The 25,725-nt window shown below is 41.5% G+C and overlaps 1 protein-coding gene across 3 annotated transcripts; it reads left to right on the forward strand.

Annotated features, from left to right (window-relative positions):
- The first annotated feature begins 40 nt into the window (after window positions 1-40).
- On the forward strand, window positions 41-20,437 carry cipca (CLOCK-interacting pacemaker a). Of its 3 annotated transcripts, none has more exons than XM_024430162.2 (4): window positions 41-230; window positions 17,876-18,028; window positions 18,366-18,511; window positions 19,467-20,437. In XM_024430162.2, the coding sequence occupies exons 2-4, from the start codon at window positions 17,932-17,934 to the stop codon at window positions 20,322-20,324; spliced, it is 1,101 nt and encodes a 366-aa protein (XP_024285930.1). In that variant the 5' UTR covers window positions 41-230; window positions 17,876-17,931; the 3' UTR covers window positions 20,325-20,437. The 3 variants fall into 3 exon arrangements, with proteins under 3 accessions (XP_024285930.1, XP_024285929.1, XP_024285931.1); XM_024430161.2 differs by having other exon boundaries at window positions 41-226; XM_024430163.2 differs by lacking the exon at window positions 17,876-18,028 and having other exon boundaries at window positions 41-226.
- The last annotated feature ends 5,288 nt before the right edge of the window (window positions 20,438-25,725 follow it).

The raw sequence follows: 25,725 nt of genomic DNA on the forward strand, positions 1-25,725 counted from the left end.
CAATAGGAACGCTTGAAAAAAATAGAGGGAGTGACGTCTCCACAGTTTCCTTAGCAACGCCTGCTGCCCAGTTATACGGCAAAGGCTAGAGTGTTGAATCCGTTTTATAATTGAAAAGTTTTGGTCTTTCATCGAAGCGAAAGCAAATGCGAACTATTTTAGTTTAATAGTTGTGAATGTGAACACGTCTACGTTGTCGAATTTTCAAGAGGACTCAACACTTAAAGTAGGTACAAAACGATATATTTGATTTTGTGATCTCGTGATTGCATTGTTGGCAGTGCTCCGCCACTTTCAAAGTCCGATGTAGCCTACACAGCACCGTGTTTTGACTGAGCAGAGCCGGACAACAACAATCTCGGTTCAACCAGTCCAGACATGGCGGGCGAAGGGGCGCAGCGTAAACGACAAGCTAGCAAACACAGCTGGCTAATGCAGTTAGCTGTGTAGCTAACTTTAGAGATTGATATCCACCTCATTTTCGAACGCTTTTAAAAAACGGAAGCCAAACGGGGAAACTATGGATACAACTTCCCCCTGCGCTCGCGCTCTTCATGTGCGTGCCACTAGAAATCCCCGAATTAGCTTGTGTCTGTTAGCCGTACAGAGGAAGCAGAGGGACAAACTATTTTTATAGACGGACAGCTATTCCGAGACAGCTCCATAACACCATGGCTGTAGTAAATTCTAAAGGGACTTCAGGTTACGAAAAAAAAGTACGGGAACTGTAAAAATATCTGAACACTATGAGGTGGATATGAACACATACTACTCAATTACATGCTCGCTTACACATACGGACTTACACATACACTTGATCTCGCTCTCTTCTCTCACTCATGTCTTTCTCACTTTTTTTTCTCCCTCTATTGTCGAGAACTGTTCTATAATTTAATATGTTTAGTGTTTGTCTATGATTGGAGATGTTTGACTCATATCAAACATCTCCAATCGAAAATCAAATCAAGAGTCGGCTTTCTATTCCGCAACAAAGCCTCCTTCACTCACGCCGCCAAGCTTACCCTAGTAAAACTGACTATCCTTCCGATCCTCGACTTCGGCGATGTCATCTACAAAATGGCTTCCAACACTCTACTCAGCAAACTGGATGCAGTCTATCACAGTGCCATCCGTTTTGTCACTAAAGCACCTTATACCACCCACCACTGCGACCTGTATGCTCTGGTCGGCTGGCCCTCGTTACATATTCGTCGCCAGACCCACTGGCTCCAGGTCATCTACAAGTCCATGCTAGGTAAAGCTCCGCCTTATCTCAGCTCACTGGTCACGATGGCAACACCCATCCGTAGCACGCGCTCCAGCAGGTGTATCTCACTGATCATCCCTAAAGCCAACACCTCATTTGGCCGCCTTTCGTTCCAGTACTCTGCTGCCTGTGACTGGAACGAATTGCAAAAATCGCTGAAGTTGGAGACTTTTATCTCCCTCACCAACTTCAAACATCAGCTATCTGAGCAGCTAACCGATCGCTGCTGCTGTACATAGTCTATTGGTAAATAGCCCACCCATTTTCACCTACCTCATCCCCATACTGTTTTTATTTATTTACTTGCTCTTTTGCACACCAATATCTCTACCTGTACATGACCATCTGATCATTTATCACTCCAATGTTAATCTGCAAAATTGTAATTATTCGCCTACCTCCTCATGCCTTTTGCACACATTGTATATAGACTCCCCCCTTTGTTTTCTACTGTGTTATTGACTTGTTAATTGTTTATTCCATGTGTAACTCTGTGTTGTCTGCTCACACTGCTATGCTTTATCTTGGCCAGGTCGCAGTTGCAAATGAGAACTTGTTCTCAACTGGCCTACCTGGTTAAATAAAGGTGAAATAAAAAATAAAAATAAAAAATAAATTTGTTTACATGTGTATATATGTTTACAACAAGCAAAGGGAAGATATCAGAATAGGGGCATTGGGGAATTTAAACATATTGTACGGGATACATATGTACTAGGGATGCGCGATATATTGGTGACCATATCAGAATCGGCCGATATTAGCTAAAAAATGCCAACATGGGTATCAGCCGATTTCTAGTTGTTAAACTAGACCGATGTTAGAAATCAATGTCAAAGCTACTATGTATATCTTATATAAAGTAGGTACATGACATAATAACGCCACATTCCTAACCTAGCCCACACAATGTCTGCTGTGTGGATCGAGCAGTCAACATTTTGAGGAGTCATTTGAAAGAGTAAGAACATTTCAGCGAGACAACTCAAAGGCAAAATCCATTAAAGCCAAGATAATGGAATTCATTGCCCTTGACAATCAACCGTTCATGTTGCCCTACCAGAGTTGCACAGTAATAGCGTCAATGCTATTATCTTCACTACGTACTATGGAACGCCGTTTGGGTCTTTGCGTGTCAAAAAAGATAGTGTCACTGTCAAAGCTGTACAAAAAAACAAACACAGACCACGAACAATGTGTTTACAATACTGTGTTCATAATAAAACATAATTTGTTCAATCGCAACTACTAGGGCTAGCTTTAGCTTGGTACCTAGCTAGCACCAATACAACCAGCCTGAAAATAATAACCAGTAGGAACTGCAGTCATTTTCACTATTCTTAGCAATGATTAGGAATCATTGTAAGTAAGTATTAGCTAGGTTGCCACTTGTTGTTCGCCTATTGAAATTGAACTTCAGTTCATGAAAGTAAATAGCTAACCAGCTAATTAACCCTGTTGCCCAAAGATAGCTTCATCTGGCTAGGGAGGCTCAACTGAATGGGGTTATGAGTTGTGAAGCTAGCCATAATAAGGATTACGCACAATAGTGGAATTTGCAGTTTGCCTTCAAAATAAAAGTAGGTCATTGACAGTGATGCAAATGAATACAAATAGTAGAATTATGCCATACTTTTATTTTGAAGGATAACCGCAAAGTCCACTATTGTGGCTAATCTTTATTGTGGCTAGCTTCACATAGATGGGTCCGAGCACCATTAATCAAATAAGAACTCTCTTATAAATTAGGGTTATTTTAGATGACGACACCTTGGCTAGCTAACTATATAGCTCCTGAAACAGATTATCTTGTGTTATTTGACACGTGAAATAGTGTTATTTGACATGTCAAATGAACAACGAAAAAGCACAGCAGGTAAATGAAAGAAATAGGTTTGATTATGTTTTACTGGTAATGGGGACATATGTAAATGCCAACAAAATAACTTTTTGGTGTGTGTGTGTGTCCTTTATTTAACTAGGAAGTCAGTTAAGAACAAAGTTTTATTTACAATGATGGCCCGGACGGTGCTGGGCCAATTGTGCGTCGCCCTATGGGACTCCCAATCACGTCCGGATGTGATACAGCCAGGATTCGAACCAGGGACATTAGTGACGCAACTTGCACTGGGATGCAGTGCCTTAGACTGCGGCGTCCTTGAGTGTGTGTGTGTTAACTATTTAACTGTACTAGAATGCTTAAAAGTCCGCTAGAATTTTAAATATCGGTTATCGGTGTCATGTTTTTTGGTAAGGAAAATATTGGATATCGGTATTGGCCAAAAATGTCATATCGGTTCATCGCTAATTTGTACTGTAGTGAAGCCGTCTCTATAGTAATGCAAGGTCTCTTTCTCGATCATGTGAAACGTCAATTGCTATGGAAATGCTGGGATGTTTTTCAATGATGTTAAAGGTAATTATGATGCAACTATGATGGTGATACGATATGGATTACAATTATCATCCTGAATATTTTGGTTGCACTACATTTTACACACATAGACACTCAACCATGCAAATTGGCAGGGTTATTAATTATTTGGACATCACACATTATAGTTTTACTCTTATACAGACATCATACACGCTCTCACTAAATCACGTCCAATATCATACACATCAATCTACTCAGATTTACTACACACATAATATCTTGTCTCAATTTCCTAACATCTGTGGCATTGGCTCACAGGAAAACAGGCAAGGGAATAAAAACAAATATTGCTAGAACCTATTTCTTGAATTCTAAATATCAGACATTTGAAAGCTCTAATTTTGACTGTCATAATACCTCTTATGACAGTAACTTTACAAGCACTAATTATGGTCAAATTAGACTGAGAAAAGTATCTAGTTATGGTAAGGGATGAAATAAGTATAGCTAGTTATAATTGTAACGGTTTAGCAGATTATAAAAAAAGATCCGTCTTTACGTGGCTAAAAGAAAAGGAATATAACATATACCATTTATAGGAAACTCACTCTACAGCCTTAGATGAAGTTGTGTGGAAAAAGGAATAGGGTGGTGAAATAATTTTCTGTCATGGACAAAGGAACTTGAAAGGTGTGATTTGATATTAATTAACAAACATTTCGATCTGAATGTGCAATTTAGAGGTCGACCAATTATGATTTTTCAACGCCGATACCGATTTTTATTGGAGGGCCAAAAAAAGCCGATACCGATTAATCAGCCGATTTGTTTTTAATTATATATATGTGTGTAATAATGACAATTACAACAATACTCAATGAACACTTTTATTTTAACTTGACATAATAGATAAATAAATAATGAAACATGTTCAATTTGGTTTAAATAATGCAAAAACAGTGTTGGAGAAGAAAGTAAAAGTGCAGTATGTGCCATGTAAAAAAAAAGCTAACGTTTAAGTTCCATGCTCAGAACATGAGAGCATATGAAAGCTGGTGGTTCCTTTTAACATGAGTCTTCAATATTCCCAGTTAAGAAGTTTTAGGTTGTAGTTATAGGAATTATGATGCGTTGACTATTTTGCTCTATACCATTTTTATGTATTTCATATACCTTTGACTATTGGATGTTCTTATAGGCACCTTAGTATTGCCAAATTAATCTTGGGACTTGATAGGCTTGAAGTCATAAACAGCGCTGTGCCTAAAGCATTGCTAAGAGCTGCTGGCAAACGCAGTAAAGTGCTGTTTGAATGAATGCTTACGAGCCTGCTGCTGCCTACCACTGCTCAGTCAGACTGCTCTATCAAATATCAAATCATATACTTAATTATAATATAATAAACACACAGAAATACAAGCCTTTGGTCATTAATATGGTCAAATCCGTAAACTGTCATTTAGAAAACAAAACGTTTTACGTCTTCACACAACGAGCAACGAGCCAGGCGGCCCAAACTCCTGCATATACTCTGACTCTGCTTGCACTGGGTGCAAGAGAGGTGACACAATTTCCCGAGTTAATATAGCCTGTTAACATTAATTTATTTGAACTAAATATGCAGGTTTCAAAAAATATACTTCTGTGTATTGATTTCAAGAAGGGCATTGATTTTTATGGTTATGTACATTTGTACAACAATTGTGCTTTTTTTTCGTGAATGCGCTTTTGTTAAATCATCACCCATTTGGCGAAGTTGAAGAAGGCGGTTATTCTATGACAAATTAACAGGAAACGGTTTGATTATATGCAATGCAGGACAAGCTAGTTAACCAAGTAATATCATCAACCATGTGTAGTTAACTAGTAATTATGTGAAGATTGATTGTTTTTTATAAGATAAGTTTAATGCTAGCTATCAACTTACCTTGCTAGCTAGCAACTTACCTCCTTGCAGCCACAGGGTCCCTTTGATGCTGAACCGCGTAACAGGTGGTCAGCCTGCCATACAGTCTCCTCGTGGATTGCAATGTTATCGGCCATAATCGGCATCCAAAAAAGCCGATTGTTATGAAAACTTGAAATCGGCCCTAAAGGTCAACCTCTAGTACAAATAGTCAGGAATGATTCGCATGGTAGGTGGATCTTTTTGAATATGAAAGTGAATGAAAAAGAGATTTGGCTCATTAATCTATACGGTCCAAATCAGGATGATCCATACTTCTTCGAAAATATTTATACCAATTTATTGAACTTACAGGCAACAAATGATCAAATCATTATTGTGGGAGACTATAACATAGTGTATAACACAGACTTAAATCAAGCTAGTCGACTAGTCGTCTTGACTACTTTCTTGTCTCATTCTCTCTTGCATCAAAGGTCAAAAAAAGTTTTAATAGGAGACAGAATATGATCAGGTCATCATCTAATTGGCCTTCACATAACTCTAATATAATTTCCACGTGGATGGGGATATTGGAAATGCAATCAAAGTTTACTGGAAGACAACTTATTTTTAACTAAGTCAAGTTTGGACACACCTACTCATTCAAGGGTTTTTCTTTATTTTTACTATTTTCTACATCGTAGAATATTAGTGAAGACATCAAAACTATGAAATAACACATGGAATCATTTAGTAACCAAAAAAGTGTGTATATTTTATATTTCAGATTCTTCAAAGCAGCCACCCTTTGCCTTGATGACAGCTTTGCACACTCTTGGCATTCTCTCAACGAGCTTCATGAGGAATGCTTTTCTAACAGTCTTGAAGGAGTTACCACAAATTCGGAGCACTTGTTGGCTGTTTTTCCTTCACTCTGCGGTCCAACTCATCCCAAACCATCTCAATTGGGTTGAGGTCGGGTGATTGTGGAGGCCAGGTCATCTGATGCAGCACTCCATCACTCTCCTTTTTAGCCAAATAGCCCTTACACAGCCTGGAGGTGTGTTTTGAGTCATTGTCCTGTTGAAAAACAAATGATAGTCCCACTAAGCGCAAAGCAGATGGGATGTTGTATCGCTGCAGAATGCTGTGGTAGCCATGCTGGTTAAGTGTGCCTTGAATTCTAAATAAATCACAGACGGCGTCACCAGCAAAGCACTCCCACACCATCACACCTCCTCCATGCTTCAAGGTGGGAACCACACATGCAAAGATCATCCATTCACCTACTCTGCGTCTCACAAAGACATGGCGGTTGGAACCAAATATCTCAAATTTGGACTCATCAGATCAAAGAACAAATTTCCACCGGTCTAATGTCCATTGCTCATGTTTCTTGGCCTAAGCAAGTCTCTTCTTCTTATTGGTGGCCTTTTAGTAGTGATTTCTTTGCAGCAATTCAACCATGAAGGCCTGATTCACGAAGTCTCCTCTGAACAGTTGATGTTGAGATGTGTCTATTACTTGAACTCTGTGAACCATTTATTTTGGCTGCAATCTGAGGCTGGTAATTCTAACTCCTTATGGTATAGGGGACGCTTGCGTCCCACTTGGCCAAAAGCCAGGGAAAATGCAGCGCGGCAAATTCAAATAAAATGATATAAAAATCAAACTTTCATTAAATCACACATGTAAGATACTAAATTAAAGTTACACTCGTTGTGAATCCAGCCAACATGTCAGATTTTTAAAAGGCTTTTCGGCGAAAGCATAAGAAGCTATTATCTGATGATAGCACAACAGTAAACAAAGAGGGTAGCATATTTCAACCCTGCAGGCGCTACACAAAAAGCAGAAATAAAATATAAAACATGCCTTCGCTTTGACAAGCTTCTTTTGTTGGCACTCCAATATGTCCCATAAACATCACAATTGGTCCTTTTGTTCGATTAATTCCGTCCATATATATCCAAAATGTCCATTTATTTGGCGCGTTTGATCCAGAAAAAACAGCTTCCAAATTGCGCAACGTCACTACAAAATATCTCAAAAGTTGCCTGTAAACTTTGCCAAAACATTTCAAACTACCTTTGCAATACAACTTTAGCTATTTTTAAACGTTAATAATCGATCAAATTGAAGATGGGTCTATCTGTGTTCAATACAGGAAGACAACAAACCAAGCTACTTTTCAAGTCTTGCGCAACTCTCAACAGTGTTACGCAGTTCCTAGATGGCCGTACTTCTTCATTGCACAAAGGAATAACCTCAACCAAATTCCAGACTGGTGGCATCCAGTGAAAGCGGTAGGAACTGAAAACAAGTTCCTAAGAAATATAGTTTCCCAATGAGAACTCATTGAACAGACAGAGATCTAAAAAAATAATTTCTGAACGGTTAGTCCTTGGGGTTTTGCCTGCTACATAAGTTCTGTTATACTCACAGACATGATTCAAACATTTTTAGAAACTTCAGAGTGTTTTCTATCCAAATTTACTACTAATATGCATATCTTATATTCTTGGCATGATTAGCAGGAAGTTGAAATTGGGCATGCTATTTATCCAAAGGTGAAAATGCTGCCCCCTTTACCTTACGAAGCTAACTAACTTATCCTCTGCAGCAGAGGTAACTCTGGGTCTTCCTTTCCTGTGGCGGTCCTCATGAGCCAGTTTCATCATAGCGCTTGATGGTTTTTGCGACTGCACTTGAAGAAATTTGCAAAGTTCTTGACATTTTCTGCATGGAGTTACCTTCATATCTTAAAGTAATGATGGACTGTCATGAAACATTTACGAACATTTGAACATCTTGGCCATGTTCTGTTATAATCTCCACCCAGCACAGCCAGAAGAGGACTGGCCACCCCTCATAGCCTGGTTCCTCTCTAGGTTTCTTCCTAGGTTTTGGCCTTTCTAGGGAGTTTTTCCTATCCACCGTGCTTCTACACCTGCATTGCTTGCTGTTTGGGGTTTTAGGCTGGGTTTCAGTACAGCACTTTGAGATATCAGCTGATGTAAGAAGGGCTATATAAATACATTTGATTTAATTTGATGCTTATTTGATCTGTTCTTGCCATAATATGGACTTGGTCTTTTACCAAATAGTATATTCTGTATACCATTCCTACCTTGTCACAACACAACTGATTGGCAAACACATTAAGAAGGAAAGAAATTACACAAATTAACTTTTAACAAAGCACGCACACCTGTTAATCGAAATTCATTCCAGGTGACTATCTCATGAAGCTGGTTGAGAGAATACCGAGAGTGTGCAAAGCTGTCATCAAGGCAAAGGGTGGCTACTTTGAAGAATCTCAAATATATCAAATATATTTTGATTTGATTAACACTTTTTTGGTTACTACATGATTCCATATTTGTTTATTTCATAGTTTAGATGTCTTCACTATTATTTTACAATGTAGAAAATTGTAAAAATAAAGATACCCTGGAATGAGTTGGTGTGTGGTACTTGTGTCTTACATATATATACACACTGCTCCAAAAAATAAAGGGAACACTAAAATAACACATTCTAGATCTGAATGAATGAAATATTCTTATTAAATACTTTTTTCTTTACATAGTTGAATGTGCTGACAACATAATCACACAAAAATTATCAATGGAAATCAAATTTATCAACCCATGGAGGTCTGGATTTGGAGTCACACTCAAAATTAAAGTGGAAAACCACACTACAGGCTGATCCAACTTTGATGTAATGTCCTTAAAACAAGTCAAAATGAGGCTCAGTAGTGTGTGTGACCTCCACGTGCCTGTATAACCTCCCTACAACGCCTGGGCATGCTCCTGATGAGACGGCGGATGGTCTCCTGAGGGATCTCCACCCAGACCTGGACTAAAGCATCCGCCAACTCCTGGACAGTCTGTGGTGCAACGTGGCGTTGGTGGATGGAGCGAGACATGATGTCCCAGATGTGCTCAATTGGATTCAGGTCTGGGGAACAGACGGGCCAGTCCATAGCATCAATGCCTTCCTCTTGCAGGAACTGCTGACACACTCCAGCCACATGAGGTCTAGCATTGTCTTGCATTAGGAGGAACCCAGGGCCAACCGCACCAGCATATGGTCTCACAAGGGGTCTGAGGATCTCATCTCGGTACCTAATGGCAGTCAGGCTACCTCTGTCGAGCACATGGAGGGCTGTGCGGCCCCCCAAAGAAATGCCACTCCACACTATGACTGACCCACTGCCAAACCGGTCATGCTGGAGGATGTTGCAGGCAGCAGAACGTTCTCCACGGCGTCTCCAGACTCTGTCACGTCTGTCACGTGCTCAGTGTGAACCTGCTTTCATCTGTGAAGAGCACAGGGTGCCAGTGGCGAATTTGCCAATCTTGGTGTTCTCTGGCAAATGCCAAACGTCCTGCACGGTGTTGGGCAGTAAGCACAACCCCCACCTGTGGACGTCGGGCCCTCATACCAACCTCATGGAGTCTGTTTCTGACGGTTTGAGCAGACACATGCACATTTGTGGCCTGCTGGAGGTCATTTTGCAAGGCTCTGGCAGTGCTCCTCCTGCTCCTCCTTGCATAAAGGCGGAGGTAGCGGTCCTGCTGCTGGGTTGTTGGCCTCCTCCACGTCTCCTGATGTACTGGCCTGTCTCCTCAAATCAAATCAAATTTTATTTGTCACATACACATGGTTAGCAGATGTTAATGCGAGTGTAGCGAAATGCTTGTGCTTCTAGTTCCGACAATGCAGTAATAACGAGCAAGTAATCTAACTAACAATTCCAAAAAAAACTACTGTCATACACAGTGTAAGGGGATAAAGAATATGTACATAAGGATATATGAATGAGTGATGGTACAGAGCAGCATAGGCAAGATACAGTAGATGATATCGAGTACAGTATATACATATGAGATAAGTATGTAAACCAAGTGGCATAGTTAAAGTGGCTAGTGATACATGTATTACATAAGGATGCAGTCGATGATATAGAGTACAGTATCAACGTATGCATATGAGATGAACAATGTAGGGTAAGTAACATTATATAAGGTAGCATTGTTTAAAGTGGCTAGTGATATATTTACATCATTTCCCATCAATTCCCATGATTAAAGTGGCTGGAGTAGAGTCAGTGTCATTGACAGTGTGTTGGCAGTAGCCACTCAATGTTAGTGGTGGCTGTTTAACAGTCTGATGGCCTTGAGATAGAAGCTGTTTTTCAGTCTCTCGGTCCCAGCTTTGATGCACCTGTACTGACCTCGCCTTCTGGATGGCAGCGGGGTGAACAGGCAGTGGCTCGGGTGGTTGATGTCCTTGATGATCTTTATGGCCTTCCTGTAGCATCGGGTGGTGTAGGTGTCCTGGAGGGCAGGTAGTTTGCCCCCGGTGATGCGTTGTGCAGACCTCACTACCCTCTGGAGAGCCTTACGGTTGAGGGCGGTGCAGTTGCCATACCAGGCGGTGATACAGCCCGCCAGGATGCTCTCGATTGTGCATCTGAAGAAGTTTGTGAGTGCTTTTGGTGACAAGCCGAATTTCTTCAGCCTCCTGAGGTTGAAGAGGCGCTGCTGCGCCTTCCTCACGATGCTGTCTGTGTGAGTGGACCAATTCAGTTTGTCTGTGATGTGTATGCCGAGGAACTTAAAACTTGCTACCCTCTCCACTACTGTTCCATCGATGTGGATGGGGGTGTTCCCTCTGCTGTCTCCTGAAGTCCACAATCATCTCCTTAGTTTTGTTGACGTTGAGTGTGAGGTTATTTTCCTGACACCACACTCCGAGGGCCCTCACCTCCTCCCTGTAGGCCGTCTCGTCGTTGTTGGTAATCAAGCCTACCACTGTTGTGTCGTCCGCAAACTTGATGATTGAGTTGGAGGCGTGCATGGCCACGCAGTCGTGGGTGAACAGGGAGTACAGGAGAGGGCTCAGAACGCACCCTTGTGGGGCCCCAGTGTTGAGGATCAGCGGGGAGGAGAAGTTGTTGCCTACCCTCACCACCTGGGGGCGGCCCGTCAGGAAGTCCAGTACCCAGTTGCACAGGGCGGGGTCGAGACCCAGGGTCTCGAGCTTGATGACGAGCTTGGAGGGTACTATGGTGTTGAATGCCGAGCTGTAGTCGATGAACAGCATTCTCACATAGGTATTCCTCTTGTCCAGATGGGTTAGGGCAGTGTGGTTGAGATTGCATCGTCTGTGGACCTATTTGGGCGGTAAGCAAATTGGAGTGGGTCAAGGGTGTCAGGTAGGGTGGAGGTGATATGGTCCTTGACTAGTCTCTCAAAGCACTTCATGATGACGGATGTGAGTGCTACGGGCGGTAGTCGTTTAGCTCAGTTACCTTAGCTTTCTTGGGAACAGGAACAATGGTGGCCCTCTTGAAGCATGTGGGAACAGCAGACTGGTATAGGGATTGATTGAATATGTCCGTAAACACACCGGCCAGCTGGTCTGCGCATGCTCTGAGGGCGCGGCTGGGGATGCCGTCTGGGCCTGCAGCCTTGCGAGGGTTAACACATTTAAATGTCTTACTCACTTCGGCTGCAGTGAAGGAGAGACCGCATGTTTCCGTTGCAGGCCGTGTCAGTGGCACTGTATTGTCCTCAAAGCGGGCAAAAAGTTATTTAGTCTGCCTGGGAGCAAGACATCCTGGTCCGTGACTGGGCTGGGTTTCTTCCTGTAGTCCGTGATTGACTGTAGACCCTGCCACATACCTCTTGTGTCTGAGCCGTTGAATTGAGATTCTACTTTGTCTCTGTACTGGCGCTTAGCTTGTTTGATAGCCTTGCGGAGGGAATAGCTGCACTGTTTGTATTCAGTCATGTTACCAGACACCTTGCCCTGATTAAAAGCAGTGGTTCGTGCCTTCAGTTTCACACAAATGCTGCCATCAATCCATGGTTTCTGGTTAGGGAATGTTTTAATCGTTGCTATGGGAACGACATCTTCAACGCACGTTCTAATGAACTCGCACACCGTATCAGCGTATTCGTCAATGTTGTTGTCTGACGCAATACGAAACATCTCCCAGTCCACGTGATGGAAGCAGTCTTGGAGTGTGGAGTCAGCTTGGTCAGACCAGCGTTGGACAGACCTCAGCGTGGGAGCTTCTTGTTTTAGTTTCTGTCTGTAGGCAGGGATCAACAAAATGGAGTCGTGGTCAGCTTTTCCAAAAGGGGGCGGGGCAGGGCCTTATATGCGTCGCGGAAGTTAGAGTAACAATGATCCAGGGTCTTTCCACCCCTGGTTGCGCAATCGATATGCTGATAAAATTTAGGGAGTCTTGTTTTCAGATTAGCCTTGTTAAAATCCCCAGCTACAATGAATGCAGCCTCCGGATAAATCGTTTCCAGTTTGCAGAGAGTTAAATAAAGTTCGTTCAGAGCCATCGATGTGTCTGCTTGGGGGGATATATACGGCTGTGATTATAATCGAAGAGAATTCTCTTGGTAGATAATGCGGTCTACATTTGATTGTGAGGAATTCTAAATCAGGTGAACAGAAGGATTTGAGTTCCTGTATGTTTCTTTCATCACACCATGTCACGTTGGCCATAAGACATACGCCCCCGCCCGTCTTCTTACCAGAAAGATGTTTGTTTCTGTCGGCGCGATGCGTGGAGAAACCCGCTGGCTGCACCGCTTCGGATTGCGTCTCTCCAGTTAGCCATGTTTCCGTGAAGCAGAGAACGTTACAGTCTCTGATGTCCCTCTGGAATGCTACCCTTGCTCGGATTTCATCAACCTTGTTGTCAAGAGACTGGACATTGGCAAGAAGAATGCTAGGGAGTGGTGCACGATGTGTCCGTCTCCGGAGTCTGACCAGAAGACCGCTTCGTTTCCCTCTTTTTCTGAGTCGTTTTTTTTTTTGGTCGCTGCATGTGATCCACTCGGTTACACTGGTTGTAAAGCAGAACACAGGATCCGCATTGCGAAAAACATATTCTTGGTCGTACTGATGGTGAGTTGACGCTGATCTTATATTCAGTAGTTCTTCTCGGCTGTATGTAAAGAAACCTAAGATGACCTGGGGTACTAGTGTAAGAAATAACATGTAAAAAAACAAAAAACTGCATAGTTTCCTAGGAACGCGAAGCGAGGCGGCCATCTCTGTCGGCGCCGGAAGCTAGCTAAGCTCCTGGTAGCGCCTCCATGCTCTGGACACTACGCTGACAGACACAGCAAACCTTCTTGCCACAGCTCGCATTGATGTGCCATCCTGGATGAGCTGCACTACCTGAGCTACTTGTGTGGGTTGTAGACTCCGTCTCATGCTACCACTAGAGTGAAAGCACCGCCAGCATTCAAAAGTGACCAAAACATCAGCCAGGAAGCATAGGAACTGAGAAGTGGTTTGTGGTCACCACCTGCAAGAACCACTCCTTTATTGGGGGTGTCTTGCTAATTGCCTATAATTTCCACCTGTTGTATATTCCATTTGCACAACAGCATGTGAAATTTATTGTCAATCAGTGTTGCTTCCTAAGTGGACAGTTTTATTTCACAGAAGTGTGATTGACTTGGAGTTACATTGTGTTGTTTAAGTGTTCCCTTTTATTTTTTTGAGCTGTGTGTGTATACATGCAAGACAAGATGTTGCTCTTGCTGCGGGCGATTCCCTGATCCACCTCTACGCAGACGACACCATTCTATATACTTCCGGCCCGTCCTTGGACACTGTGCTATCTAACCTCCAAACGAGCTTCAATGCCATACAACACTCCTTCCGTGGCCTCCAACTGCTCTTAAACGCTAGTAAAACCAAATGCATGCTTTTCAACCGTTCGCTGCCTGCACCCGCACGCCTGACCAGCATCACCACCCTGCATGGTTCCGACCTTGAACATGTTGACATCTATAAGTACCTAGGTGTCTGGCTAGACTGTAAACTCTCCTTCCAGACCCATATTAAACATCTCCAATCGAAAATCAAATCAAGAGTCGGCTTTCTATTCCGCAACAAAGCCTCCTTCACTCACGCCGCCAAACTTACCCTAGTAAAACTGACTATCCTACCGATCCTCGACTTCGGCGATGTCATCTACAAAATTGCTTCCAACACTCTACTCAGCAAACTGGATGCAGTTTATCACAGTGCCATCCGTTTTGTCACTAAAGCACCTTATACCACCCACCACTGCGACTTGTATGCTCTAGTCGGCTGGCCCTCGCTAAATATTCATCGCCAGACCCACTGGCTCCAGGTCATCTACAAGTCCATGCTAGGTAAAGCTCCGCCTTATCTCAGTTCACTGGTCACGATGGCAACACCCATCCGTAGCACGCGTTCCAGCAGGTGTATCTCATTGATCATCCCTAAAGCCAACACCTCATTTGGCCGCCTTTCGTTCCAGTTCTCTGCTGCCTGTGACTGGAACGAATTGCAAAAATCGCTGAAGTTGGAGACTTTTATCTCCCTCATCAACTTCAAACATCTGCTATCTGAGCAGCTAACCGATCGCTGCAGCTGTACATAGTCTATCGGTAAATAGCCCACCCATTTTTACCTACCTCATCCCCATACTGTTTTTATTTATTTACTTTTCTGCTCAATTGCACACCAATATCTCTACCTGTACATGACCATCTGATCATTTATCACTCCAGTGTTAATCTGCAAAATTGTAATCATTCGCCTACCTCCTCATGCCTTTTGCACACAATGTATATAGACTCCCCTTTTTTTTCTACTGTGTTATTGACTTGTTAATTGTTTACTCCATGTGTAACTCTGTGTTGTCTGTTCACACTGCTATGCTTTATCTTGGCCAGGTCGCAGTTGCAAATGAGAACTTGTTCTCGACTAGCCTACCTGGTTAAATGAAGGTGAAAAAAAAATAATAATAATATATCTCTCTGTTTAGCAATATATATTTATATTGCTAAACAGGTAGGGCTCAAAACAGGTTTGGCTCTGCCGTGTCGACACTGCTGATGATGTGCCTGGACCTTGTCGGCTAATTTGCTGAGAAAAAAACCATAACTGACCCAAATGGTTGCCCAATCAGGCAGGCTTGATGCAGTTCTTTCGAGGTGAATATGCATTCAAAAGGCAGGCTTTTGAGTGGTTATACAAATGACAGGCTATTCACTGCAGTTTACAGCCTAGACTAGAGTTGTGTACTAACTTAGTGAAGTTCTTCATTACTTTGTGTTGTGGTAGCCTAGGTATGATACATGTCTTGTCCCTAGAACAATAGGTTAGCTTTTCTAGCTAGGTGTGCACCAGGGTACTGGGAGGGAGCGCACTCAGTCCAACCTCGGGAGCGCATGTAGTGTAGAGGCAACCTATGATTTCGTTATCTGATTTAACTTTTTTTTATTTTGCTGTGTAATTGGACTGCATATATTCACTGTGATATTAAGCCTAATGTTGAACTATGAATTATGGGCAAATATGCATTCGCATCTTAGGCTATAGCCTACATCTCGAGCCTGTCTGTCATCATTCTTCTGTTGCGCAATTACGCACCTGGCCTCTCCGCTGCCATGGCTATTCCTCTTAAATCTGGTGGCTTCTCAGGAAAATACAGTCTACAAAAACATGTTGGACACTTATTTTGACTGATTTTCTTTAGCCTACTAAGAGCCTATTGGAGGAGAGATGCACGCTTGCTCTTCTTGCTGAATGTAAAATAGGCTACAGCATTAAGAACGCGCGGAGAGTTGGATAAGTCCATATTTTCTTATAGTAGTAGGCCGATTTTCACCGGGCTACATCCTGACAAAATACACAATATGAGTAGCCTGCTAATGTACCTTTCTGGACCTTCTAAATTGTTGAGAATAGACCCAAACCGATCCAAATGGTTGCATAACAAAGGCTTAGGCTGTAGGACTATGCAGTTATTTAGGCACTAAATGAAATAGGACGTTTGAACGGTTATTCAAATTTGTCTAAATCGCTGCAGTTTACACCCTTTTAGACAATAATTTTGTACTCACTTGATAACAATATATTCCTCATTGCATTGGGTTTAGACCAGGTATAATATTTTTCTGGACTAAAAATGTAGGCTTAATCAATAGTGAAGCTTTGCGTTCACAGGGAACATTTTTTAAAATTCTAGGCCTAATAGCCTATTCAGGGAAAGAAGCAGGCTTGTTCTTGCTAATTGCTCAATGTAAAACAGGCCTACGGCATAGAAAATGCATGTCGGGGTTAAGTTTTAGGAGAGAAAGTGCATTGGTGTGATCACTTTTAGCCTGTTATGATAACATTGTTGTATTGATGCATTGCAAATAGTTGCACAGGACATACAGAGAGATGAGCTCAGTGAAAAAGAAGACTGAAAGGAATTGACAACCATTAGAAACATGGAAATCGGGCCTCCTGAGTGGCGCAGTGGTCTAAGGCATTGCATCGGCGTGCTAGAGGGTGTCAATACAGATCCAGGTTCGATCCCGGGCTGTGTCGCAACCCGCCGCGACTGGGAGACCCATGAGACGGCGCACAATTGGTCCGGGTTAGGGGAGGGTTTGGTTGGCTGGGATGGCCTTGTCCCATCGTGCTCTAGCAACTCCTTGTGGCGGCCGGACGCATGCACGCTGACTTCAGGTCGCCAGCTGTACTGTGTTTCCTCCGACACATTGGTACGGCTGGCTTCTGGGTTAAGCGAGCAGTGTGTCAAGAAGCAGTGCGGCTTGTCGGGTCGTGTTTCAGAGGATGGATGGCTCTCAACCTTTGAACCTTTGTTCGTACAAAATTGGGGAGAAAAAAGGATAATAAGTACAAAACAAGAATAATGGAAACATTGAAGTCACTTACAAACCACTCTGAACCAGTATATGCGTTAGAGACCTCATGAATGGTCTGTTTTGCCACTTTATTAATAGGCAGCAAGCAGTTGCATGCCTTGATCAGTTGATTGACAGGTGTAGGACTGTAAAACAAACTTTCCTCTAGTGTGGATGCCCACCTTTGTTTTTATAGTTAATACCCTATAGTTTACCATTATAGTTAGTGAATTTGAATTAAATTAATATCAAATTACACTTGTGTACTTTACTTTTATACTCTATAAATGTACTCCTTTAAATCACCGGCGTGCTGCAGTAGAGCGGAAGTCGAATGCATCACTTCCGTTGTTTGGCTTTGCCCATAGCAACGTTTGAAAATGAGGTGGATCGCTAGTAAGCTGTTATTGGCTTGCTCTCTTGACAGTACGCAAGCGTGATTATTGTGGCTAACTGTTTGTTGTTTGTTACTGTCTGCTAACGTTAGCTAGATTGCTTGCCTAGTGAATTTTACTCCATATGCGGCTGGGTTGAAACTGTGATTAAATGTTTCATGTGATGTGTAGCCTTACTACACTGTGATTATCGGCTCTAACTATAACTTTTTTTATTTCTGTGATTAGGACGATTCAACCCCATTGTAGATGGTTTGGTTTGAGAGGTCCAAGGAAGAGCAAAGATGAGCAAACCACAGAGCCACAGGAGGCCCTCATCCACTATGATGTACCACCTGAGAGCATCTAAGCCAGAGTCTGAGAGGGACTCCGGTTTCTCAGGTGTTACAAACACACGAATGTACACCCTGCCTCTCTATCAACTCTAATCCAGAAATCTAGGCCACCACCATTTCCTCAGCGAAATTGTTGTTTTGAGCACCAGGAGTGGTGACCTATTTTTTTTGTTGTTGCTGTGGGTTCACTCAGCTATGACTAGGTCAGGGCATGATTCCCATGGAATCTTTACTGTGGCTGTGGAGTTATTACCTCAAGCTGTTATCTCTCTGTTACCCTTGCAAATATTTCCAAAATTGCTCTTCAAGATCTTGGCACAAAAAGAAAACAAAGGCGGTGGTGTTTCTATTAACTTTTTGTTTTGTTTTTTTCTCCTTTCCAGATGCCAGCTCTGGGTACCAGAATGTGATGGACCAAACTGACTCGGAGGACATGGTGAGGGCCCCAGGTCCCCAGGTGGCTGTAGCCGGAGGATCCTACCCTGGCCTCTCCCCCATGATCATCATGAACAACATAGTCCTGAATCTGGTACTGTAGACTAAACTGTGCCTTGTTTGTGACCTATGTGCTATTATTCTCTGCTCAGCTTGTAGTTCAGTTGTACTGTGGTTGGGTTTATTAGCTTCAATATTCCAGGGCTCTACAGTGACTTTTTTTTTTTACAAGGAGCACATGTCCTCCTAAGTGGAAAAAAATGTAGCACAATGAAAAATATTTTAGTTACTAAAGCGACAATCCACATTTGAAACAATAACAAAGCATTTTCCCCACCAGTGTTTTGGTAAAAGGTTGAGGGATGGGGCTGGAGGAATGTAACCACCCTCAAAATCACAGAGCTATGGCTGCAAGGACTGACCATACATGATATCACAATTATAGTTTTAACCATTTAACCACACCAGATACTTTTACTTTGTTTACAAACATTGGAAAACATGTTTTATATTTTGGCTTCTAATGGGGTAAGATGGTTGAACTTAGCTAATGGGGCATTAATAAGTTATGCTCTTCAAGAATCAATGGGTTTATATCATTAATATATGTCCAACAATGGATGTAATAAGTGCAGATTGGTGCTTTAATTATAAGACTTGCCAGAAATTACAACATAGTGTTAGGAGCACCAGAAAATGTGATTTTTAAGATTGAGATAATATCCTACATTTGGCCTATATCTCCTGAAGAAGCTCTCCCTTGTCTTTTCTGTCTGTGCCACGACATGTTTGCATACTACTGAGGCTGAGGGACAGCGAAGAAATCATTACAACAATTATTACCTTTGATATTTTTTTTATCTAGGGTGCTCCCAGATAAAAAAAATCCAGCACAGCAAAATATTTAGGAGCAAATGCCCTTAAATGGTATCACTGTAGAGCCCTACATTCCTTTAACACAGGGAACAATTACAGTACTGCATTCTTCTTTGTCAATTACTATCTTTTTGTATGATCTGATGAGTGAGATGGTATTATGATGCCCCCAGCCAAGCCCAATGTCTCCAGTAGTAAAGCCCTGGGGCTTCCCTTCCTCCCTGGAGATTCTCCCCCAGTCCCAGGTGGTCCTCCTCCATCCCATGGTCCCCAACGGCAGCAACAACATCAGTAACAACATCTCTCCAAAGCGTTCCTCAGACAAGCACCGGGACTCAAAGAATAACTACCTGCCCATACTGAAATCTTATCCAAAAATTGCCCCTCACCCTGGGGAGAGCTCTTCCAGGAGGCAGGGGGCTTCTTCGGCTGAGAGGGGAAGTTCAACGCCTGGGTATCCCGGGAGGCGTAACCGGTGGTATCGTCACCATGGCGACAAACTGTACAGCTCCCATAGCCCCCAGCCAAGGCCTCTGACACCCCTCCAAACAGTGGCCACCTTAGAGGTTGTTGACAAACAAACACAGCTGGCCAGCTCTCAGAAGCTGCCAATACCTCAGTTCCTAGGCATGCCTCACTCCCTGGGCACTGAGGCCACTGCTGTAGTCTCCAATAAATGTGCACCTGTGTCGGAGGCGAGCAGTTGCCAAGGCGACAACGACCGCTGCCAAGACGGCCTGTCCACAGACAACAACAAAGGTAAACGCTTCAGCAACACCTACAACATCCTCAGCAACTCTGGCCTGCTGGGCATAACGCTACGCATCAAGGAGCTGATCAGGCAGAACCGGCGCACCCAGGGCCATTTGAAGCAGCTGCAGGAGCAGACAGATCTGTTTGTGGAGGCCCTGGGCAGTGGTGACCCCCTGGTCTGGACTAGGCTCCAGCTGACCCTGCAGCTAGACACAGACCCTGCCAGGGCTGAGGAGGGGCAGTGTCAGGCCATGGATCCACAGGTTATCCTGGCATAAGACACTAGCAGAAGGAGGTGCATGGATCATAAGCACACCTGCTGTAAACCAGTACAAATGGAGAAACGTGCTTAACCCTTGAACCCTTGCCTATAATCAGTGTTCTGTTTAAATAGCAAGTACTGCTTGCAATAGGGCTATGGCTTCTAGATTAATACATCTATCAATACATGCAGGGAATAGATACGGATAAAATAATACAATGAATTAATCCGTACCTGGCCAGAACAGTAAGTGCTTTATTATGGGGGAAACATCACTTTATGACAATGATAATCATTTTTGGGACCAAATTGTAAAGATGATTTAAGTACACCAGACATTAGAGTTTTGTGTACATTTAAAAATTGCTTTAAAAACTTTAACCAATAAGGGGAGATTAGGAACAGCTCTAAGAATATTTCATAGTTGATTGTATTTAGTCAGAGAATATTTTAGCTAGCCTAGCAATATGTCCTCTTCAGTATTTGTCAGTACTAGACTAGCGCAGCGCTCAACTGTATATTACTGATTGTGATTCTTTAGAGGGCTGTACATAAAGCTTTTGTATTATTATGACATCTTTTTTTAGGTATGTACCTAGTATGTATCTAGTGAAATATGGCCTTGTCCTTGATGTTGCTATTTCTTTTAAACCTGCCTTTGAATTAGGACAACATCAATAACTGAATAGAGTACAGTTAAACACCATAGTTACAATGCGTCTTTTATTAATTAAAGACCAAAAAATGAATGCCTGTTAAATGCAGAAAATTATAGCTACTGAAGTGACGGCACCCATTCTTATGTATGTTATTGAAATACTGTCTTGCATTATACACTGAACAAAAAACATAAACGCAACATGTAAAGTGTTGGTCCCATGTTTCATGAGCTGAAATAAAAGATCTCAGAAAGGTTCCATACGCAAAAAAGCTTATTTCTCTCTCAAAAAAAGATGTCCAGCCCTGTTAATGAACATTTCTCCTTTGCCAAGATAATCCATCCACCTGACAGGTGTGGCATATCAAGAATCTGATTAAACAGCATGATCATTACACAGGTGCAACATGTGCTGGGGACAATAAGGCCACTCAAAAATGTGCAGTTGCCACAGATGTCTCAAGTCTTTTGAGGGAGTGTGCAATTGGCATGCAGACTGCAAGAATGTCTACCTGAGCTTTTGCCATAGAATTTAATGTTAATTTCTCTACCATAAGCCACCTCCAACATTGTTTTATAGAATCTGGCAGTAAATCAAATCGGCCTCGCAATGCAGACAACGTGTATGGTGTTGTGTGGGCAAGCGCTTTGCTGACGTCAACGTTGTGATCAGAGTGCCCCATGGTGGCGGTTGGGTTATGGTATGGGCAGGCATAAGCTATGGACAACAAACACAATTGCATTTTATTGATGGCAATTTGAATGCACAGAGATGTGACGAGTTCCCGAGGTCCAATGTCGTGCCATTTATCCTCCGCCATCACCTCATGTTTCAGCATGATAATGCACGGCCCCATTTCACAAGCATCTGTCAACAATTCCTGGAAGCTGAAAATGTCCCATTTCTTCCATGGCCTGCATTCTCACCAGACATGTCACCCATTGAGCATGTTTGGTATGCTCTGGATCAACGTGTTTGACAACGTGTTCCAGTTCCTGCCAATATCCAGCAACTTCGCACAGCCATTGAAGAGGATTGGGACAACATTCCACAGGCCACAATCAAGAGCCTGATCAACTCTATGCGAAGGTGTGTCGCCATGCATGAGGCAAATGGTGGTCACACCAGATACTGACTGGTTTTCTGATCCACGCCCCTACCATTTTTTAAAAGGTATCTGACCAACAGATGCATATCTGTTTTCCCAGTCATGTGAAATCCATAGATTTAGGGCCTAAATAATTAATTTAAATTGACTGATTTCCTTATATGAACTGTAACTATTTACAGTTCATATAATTTACATTGTTGCGTTTTTTTTGTTCAGTATAGGTTGTACTACATATTACATCATAATATTTAATTCAATATTTGAGTTGAGGAAAAACCCCAGTGGTTGCAGGCTAATAAAACATTTCTTAATGATAATGTTTTTTATTCAGATCTGAGGAGTCAGATGGCTGATGAAAAGTAGCATTGTGTTGATTTTTATCTCTCTCTAACTCCAACTAGTCCTTCACATGATGTATTGTACATAACACAGAAAGAACTGTTGAAAATGTTTTATATTTGAAGTTATTACTAGTCAGCTCATTTGTAATTTACTAGAATCCCACTCTTTGTGCTAAAGTGTCTTCAGCTGAAGCAGTTCTTGTTTTAAAGGACTTTACTGGAACGTTCATGTAGGAGGAGTGGTAAAAATAGCTTGGAAGTGATCATATTTATATATTTAAATGCTATTAGGAATGAATACTTATTCAAAGATTTTGTATTTTAAATGTGTTTCCTAAATGCAAGTTACATCATTTCATTTGAGTTTTTCTTTGTGTTTTGGCCAATTATTTGATTGTGCCTATAAAATGCTCTTTGTTCTTCAACTTTAACAATAGAAAGTACTGCCAAATGTCAGTCATACATGTGTATGTCCCGGGACTGACAAAATACTGAAATGTAGGCCTAATGCTCTTCTGGTTTTGTCCAGTGTGATTAGAATATTAGTTACAGTAGGTGCTCAGTATTTTCTTGACTGTACATCTATTTACTAGAATGTAGCATTTGGTAATAGACTTACAACTGTTGTAGGTACTGATAATTCATTTATAAATGTTACAATGGCTCTCAAAGGTTTAGGTAAGCTAGCCTTCTCAAACTATTGGCTCTCTAGTAATACAGTAACTAGCTTTGTGTTGTGTGTTCTTAGTGATTTGGAGGTATTGATATGTTATCAAAATTGGTATGGCAAAATACTGCGATCATCAGTACAAAGTAAAGTACAGGAAAATTCTAGCTTTGGAGAATAGCACAAAGACCGTTTTAACCATAATTTACTGAAGTGCACTTTTTTGTACTTTTTTAAAGAAATATTGTTTGCATTGACATGGTTGCTTAATAAACAGTGGTTTTGAAATTATTTTACACTCTGTTGTTGGTGTTTTTGAGGGCACTCCATCTGAGCCAGAAAAGACCACTGCCATATTGAACTGTTTTAATGGTAATATAACAGGAATAGACTAAATAGTTCTACAAAGCAGTTTGTTTTTCCATAAGATAATTTATTTGCTCCAGATGGAATCTAATACCAGAATAAATACCAGAATATTCATTACAGTTAAAGATGGGCTGTAAAATGTTATACAGTGCCTTCAGAAAGTATTCACACCCCTTGACTTTTTCCATATTTTTGTTGTGTTACATTTGACATTTCTACAATTTAGATTGTTTTGTCACAGGCCTACACACAATACCACATAATGTCAAAGTGGAATTATAGATTTATTTTACAATTTTAATAAAAAATGAAAAGCTGAAATGACTCAAGACAAGTATTCAATCCCTTTGTTATGGCAAGCCTAAATAAGTTCAGAAGTGAACATTTGCTTAAGTCACTATACTGTAAGTTGCATGGAATCACTCTGTGTGCAATAATAGTGTTTAACATACCTCATCTCTGTACTCGTACAATTATTTGTAAAGTCCCTCAGTCGAGCAGTGCATTTTAAACCGATTCAACCAAAAAGACCAGGAAGGTTTTCAAATGCCTCGCAAAGAAGGGCACCTATTGGTAGATGTTTTTTTGTGTGTTTTTTTTAAAGCTGACATTGAATATCTCTTTGAGCATAGTGAAGTTATTACACTTTGGATTGTGTATCAATACATCCAGTCATTACAAAAATACAATGGCAAATATACAATGGCTGTGTGTGTGGAGAAAACAGAGGCTGGATCAACAACATTGTAGTTACTCCACAATACTACACTAAGAGTGAAAAGAACATGCATCGTGTTTACAACAAGGCACTAAAGTAATACTGCAAAAAAGGCTGCAAAATAAATACTTTTTGTCCTGAATATAAACTTATGTTTGGGGCAAATCCAATACAACACATTACTGAGTACCACTCTCCATATATTCAAGCATAGTGGTGGCTGCATCATGTTATGTGTATGCTTGTAAGGACTGGGGAGTTCTTCAGGATAAAAAAGAAACAGAATGGTGCTAAGCACAGGTAAAATCCTAGAGGGAACCTGGTTTAGTCCGCTTTCCACTAGACACTGGGAGATGAATTCACTTTTCAGCAGGACAATAACCTAAAATCAATAGTTAGTTTTTACTTAAATTGGCTTCAAAAATCTATGGCAAGACTTAAATGATTTTCTAGCAATGATCAACAAACAATTTGACAGAATTTAGAAAATAATAATGGGCAAATATTGTACAATCTAGGGATACAAAGCTCTTAGACTTACCCAGAAGAGACTTACCCAGAAAGACTTGCAGCTGTAATCGCGGCAAAGGTGATTATATATGTATTGACTCAGGGGTGTGAATAGTTATGGAAATGAGATATTTCTGTATTTCATTTTCAATAAATTTGCCAAATTTTCTAAAAACACATTTTTACTTTGTTATTATGGGGTATGTAGATGGGTGAGAAAACAAATCAATTTAATCAATTTTAAATGCAGGCTGTAATAACAGCCTGAATACCCCCGTATGAATACTTTCTGAAGGCACGATGTCTTGCTCAACAAATTTGGAACAAGTGTACAGTCTTATTGTAGGATCCCACCATGAACAAATCCAAACTACGGTTCATCATCTTTGTGGTCATTTGTAGGTACAGGCCATACGACAACAATGGACATAATAGTTTGGACATAAAGATCAGCAACCTCAATTCTTACCCTGTTTTCCTTTGCTGTAGATTTCTGTTTCTCTTTGTAAAGCACTGTCTGAATGTGTATCTACAAACTGCTAACACATTTCCCCTATTTTCAGAGAACTTATCAACAACAAAAAGTATTTAAATTGGTGTTCTAGTTCAAATGTTGTTATGCAATAGAATGTTCCATACTCCTGATACCATTGTAAGCCTGGCAAATTGTGCTATACAGCCATTTTAGTGAGTTTTCCCTCCAGTGGAGTTACATATTGTTAGCGACAGTAGCCCTTGGTGAAAGTTAAAACTGGGAAATCTACAAAAGAAAATCACTTTGTTGATGACAACAACATCTTCCCCCCATTATGTGTAGGTCCCAACATCTGCCCCAATACAGTCATTTATGCTACTGTGTTTTCCTGAATGTCTAAATGTTTGGAGTATCATACCTGTGCATACCAGCTAAAGACTCTAAATCCTTATTTTAAATGTTCTATCACAGCATTTTGTGTTAAATGCTATCTAGCAACATATTGCCACAAAATCCGCACAGGAAAGGTAAGCATGCACTTACAGTTATTTAAGTGTAACCACTACA

The sequence above is a fragment of the Oncorhynchus tshawytscha genome, linkage group LG08, assembly GCF_018296145.1.
Source record: "Oncorhynchus tshawytscha isolate Ot180627B linkage group LG08, Otsh_v2.0, whole genome shotgun sequence".
Classification (NCBI taxonomy): domain Eukaryota; kingdom Metazoa; phylum Chordata; class Actinopteri; order Salmoniformes; family Salmonidae; genus Oncorhynchus; species Oncorhynchus tshawytscha.

Excerpts from the sequence above, each read along its gene's own strand:
- cipca (XM_024430162.2), top strand. The coding sequence starts at position 17,932 with ATGAGCAAACCACAGAGCCACAGGAGGCCCTCATCCACTATGATGTAC. Across the intron at positions 18,029-18,365 it reads GAGGGACTCCGGTTTCTCAG|ATGCCAGCTCTGGGTACCAG; the intron begins GTGTTACAAACA and ends TCTCCTTTCCAG. Across the intron at positions 18,512-19,466 it reads ACAACATAGTCCTGAATCTG|CCAAGCCCAATGTCTCCAGT; the intron begins GTACTGTAGACT and ends TGATGCCCCCAG.